This window comes from Zootoca vivipara, chromosome 2 (genome assembly GCF_963506605.1).
Source record: "Zootoca vivipara chromosome 2, rZooViv1.1, whole genome shotgun sequence".
Taxonomy (NCBI): Eukaryota; Metazoa; Chordata; class Lepidosauria; order Squamata; family Lacertidae; genus Zootoca; species Zootoca vivipara.
The window spans coordinates 120,764,446-120,768,238 of NC_083277.1; the positions used below are offsets into that span (position 1 = coordinate 120,764,446).

A 3,793-nucleotide genomic window follows, 5' to 3' on the forward strand; every position below is an offset into this window, starting at 1 on the left:
CAGGGGAGGGAGGGAGAGATGGGGGGGTGTCAGTCTCGGGTGCCAGACTAACGTGACTGGCCTTGGGTACTATGTGTTTTAAGGTTGGGAGACAGGGGTGCCATTTGCTGCTTCACCTCAGGCAGAAAAATGTCTTCAACCAGCCTTGATCCCCCACAGCATGAAAGGTAGTTTGAGCATAGCCCAAGCTCTGCCAGTTTGGAAATTTGAAAGCTTCCAAAACAGAGGAAAACAGAAGTCACCTTTTTTTTCCCCTCATTTATATCTGCTCATCTCTTTGCTTTGTGGCTAATTTACTTTTTAACAGAAAGGGTAATTTAGAGGTGGAGCACCTGCCTTGCATTCAAAAAGTTCCAGGTTCTGTCTCCAGATATGGCTGGGAAAAGACTCCTGGCCGAAACCCTGGAGAGCCACTGCCAGTCAGTGTAGACAGCACTGAGCTCAATAGACCAAGGGACTGACTCTGCATAAGGTGGCTTCATATGCTTCTGTTTAGGGGAGGAAGGAGCTGGGAAGATTATTCTGGCTCCAGATAGTGCAAGTGAAATAGTAACCCGTTGTTCCCATATAAACTTGCAGGGGGGAATGTCTGTGGAGTTATGAAAATTTAACCTGAAACACAGTCGTAGGAATTTGCTGGAAGTAACATTCTGGTAATAATCAGAAGTACTAGTTGTAAAAATACAAAAATTGTAGATAGCTGTGTTGGTCCAGGAGCAAAAATCGCAAAGCTACTGTAGGGTAATACCTTTATAAGGTCTGGTCAAAATACCAAAAAGTCATCAGAAACATTTGGAGTTCTCCAAAACTCTTATTCAGACTGGATATTAGCCAAAATTGGTGGGGGCAGGGAGGGAGGGAGATGAGAGGGAGATTAGGGCATTGTGTTAAAACTCCAAAGAGTGCAGTCTCTGACATTATTATTATAGCACACAGGAGAAGTTTTGTGGTCATCATTTTCTTCCAGGCTCTGCAAGTTTTACGTTGCAGCTTTTCCTTATGTTTTTTGTTTTGTTTTAATTGTTATATTTTGCATTTTTAATACGTTCTGTACAATTGGTTTTTTCTGTGGGTTTTTCTTTTTTCTTTTTGTAAGACATCCAAAGCATTTTATTGATGCTGTACTTCTCTATTTTGTTTGTTTGATTGGCATCCAGCCTGAAAAAGAGTTCAGGAGAACTCGAAAGCTTGTTCATTTACTTGGTAACAATTTTGGCTGGTCCTAAGAAAAGGTGCTACTCTAGAATAGCTTTTGTTCGTAGACATATTCCTGTAATAGAACCAGTACCAAAAGTGAATAGCACAATTATGAACTGGTTGCACTTCTGAAACCAGTCTCCTGCCACCTGTGGTACACGAGCATCTTCATTATGTTCTAAGAATATTCCCAGGTGCCCTGCCTTAATGCTCAGTATCTGCTTTGCCCCATATGGGGAGGTGACGGTCAGGAATGATTGCCCAGCCACTGTTCCTGTTGTAGCAGCTGCTGAACAAAGCTTGGAACTTGACAACTCCTTTCTTCTGACAGCTAATGCAAGTAACAGTGAAGCTCAATGTCACATAGCACTCCTGAAGCAGTGGAGATCTCTCTCTCTCTCTCTCTCTGAATGCAGTTACCAATTGTAGTGCTGGAATGGGGAACCTGATCCCATACAGATGTCCTTGGAATCCAACTCCCACCAGTTCCAGCCAATGTGGCTGGTTCTTCGTTCCCCATCCCTGCAGACACTTCTAACAGGAACAGAGACATTTATAGGAGATGAGGCAGTCTACTTGAGCAGGGTTTAGAGCGCAGAACGATTATGTTTTAGGAATGAGGGATTATTGAAGTCAGTGTTGTTGCTCAGTCCTTTTTCCTTCTCTCTGCTTCAGGACTGGACCTGCAACTCTTCTCCAGAGGACGCCACTACCTGCCACCCCAGCTTGACTTTTGTGGCAGTGCCCACTACTCCCCATTTATCAGCCAGCAGTTCAGGAGCCTATGAATCTGTGGGGATGTTCCAACTCTGGAGCAATGAGGTCTCATCAGGCTCACACACAACCATGGCTTTTGGGCTGCCCAAGGTTACCTACCACGGGCAAGGGCCATCGAGCAGTGGCTCTGCCCATGAACTGCCCCTGACTCCGCCAGCTGAGCCCACCTACTCCTTTGAGCTGTCACCTGTCAAGATGCTGGCACCCACAATGCCACACTCTTATGCCTTCCCAGAGGCCCAGGACTTCTCTAGCTTTTTGCCTTTGGGCCCAGCTCCTCCTCCTCCAGGAACTACCTCCACGGATGATGGCCCTTGGTGGAGCCTGCAGCAACCAGGCAACTTCTCTCTGGGCCGGCCGCTGGTCCTAAGCCCCCAGCCCCCTCTTGCTGCTCTCCTGCATGGCACCCCCAAGGGGCTCCTGGGTACCACTTGCCGCTGCCGCCGGTGCAAGTGCCCCAACTGCCAGGCAGTGAATGGAGCCAGCGAGGAGCCAGGCAGAAAGAAGCAACACATCTGCCACCTGCCAGGCTGTGGCAAGGTCTATGGCAAAACGTCCCACCTGAAGGCCCACCTCCGCTGGCACGCAGGTGAACGCCCCTTCATCTGCTCCTGGCTCTACTGTGGGAAAAGTTTCACCCGTTCAGATGAGCTGCAGAGGCACCTTCGGACGCACACAGGCGAGAAGCGCTTCGGCTGCCAGCTGTGCCCCAAGAGGTTTATGCGGAGCGACCACCTAGCAAAGCATGTCAAGACCCACCAAGGAAAGCGAATGCGGGGCATGGCCATGGTGGCAGCAGCAGTGGACATCAAGCAGGAGTGATGTCTAGGGGATGGAGGGGGGAAGAAATGAAGCCCAAAGGGTGGAGGCGGGTTCAAGGAATCAATGAGAAGACTGAGGTGCTTCTGAGCTAATTTCACTCTCTGTCCCTGTCCCAGTCAGTGGCAGTCAGTGGTATTCACATCATGAGTCAGTCCCCACCCCCACCCCGCCCAAAGGATCACAGGAACTGTAGTTTGGTGAGATGCTGTGGATTCTTGGTCCCTGACATGCCATTGGAAAAGGGAGTTAAATCAATTTAAACCGGAAGTGTTGAAATGCACTCTCACTGGCTTAAAACCCCCTCTTCAAATGCATGCATTGAAATGCTGGAGAAAGCCGACCTTCCCACATCTGTATCTACAAAGCTACAAGTGAATGCAGACTCCTTTCTCCATGCCGGTACTGACGAGGGGGGGTTGAACTCAATTCAGCATGCTTGTTCTATGCAAGCCACATACCAGCACAGGTGGTCGCAGTTCATCCAGAAGCAGTAGTGGTGGTGGTGTCCTCATATTACCTTCTCTCACCACCAAATGCATATTATTCACAGCACAGCACTGGGGGGGGGGTGGTGAAGTGGAATATCTCCTGCGTCTATAAACACTTGATATTGGTCCATGGGAATTTGAAATATTTCCCCATCTTTGTGCTGGCCTCCCTCCTACAACACAGATCCTTGCTTCAAAACATGCAATCTGGGACCTTGAATGTTTTTGCAGTCCTCTTTCCATACCACATGGTTCTGGATTTCCCATGCTTTGTTTTTCACTACAAGGTGTAGTTCATGCAAACAGTTGAGGTATATACGTAGCTGTTCCTGGACTGTACACTTCGGACAGCAGGTGGGGATTTTCATGACTCAATGTTCTCCCTCACCCCCATATGATGATTATACATAGTATCCTGCTTTGTAAACTGACATTCAATCACAGTTCCTCATTTCAGAGAAAATGGGAAAGTCTGGTTTAAACAACCAAGGCCCCCAGTGTGCACAGGG

The 3,793-nt window shown here is 48.2% G+C and overlaps 1 protein-coding gene across 1 annotated transcript; it reads left to right on the top strand.

Moving 5' to 3' along the window:
• Nucleotides 1–1,869: 1,869 nt before the first annotated feature.
• Nucleotides 1,870–2,891, top strand: LOC118078694 (transcription factor Sp5-like). The gene has a single exon (XM_035102653.2). The coding sequence runs from the start codon at nt 1,996–1,998 to the stop codon at nt 2,794–2,796; it is 801 nt and encodes a 266-aa protein (XP_034958544.1). The 5' UTR covers nt 1,870–1,995; the 3' UTR covers nt 2,797–2,891.
• The last annotated feature ends 902 nt before the right edge of the window (nt 2,892–3,793 follow it).

Coding starts and splice junctions, on each gene's coding strand:
- LOC118078694 (XM_035102653.2), top strand. CDS start 1,996: ATGTTCCAACTCTGGAGCAATGAGGTCTCATCAGGCTCACACACAACC.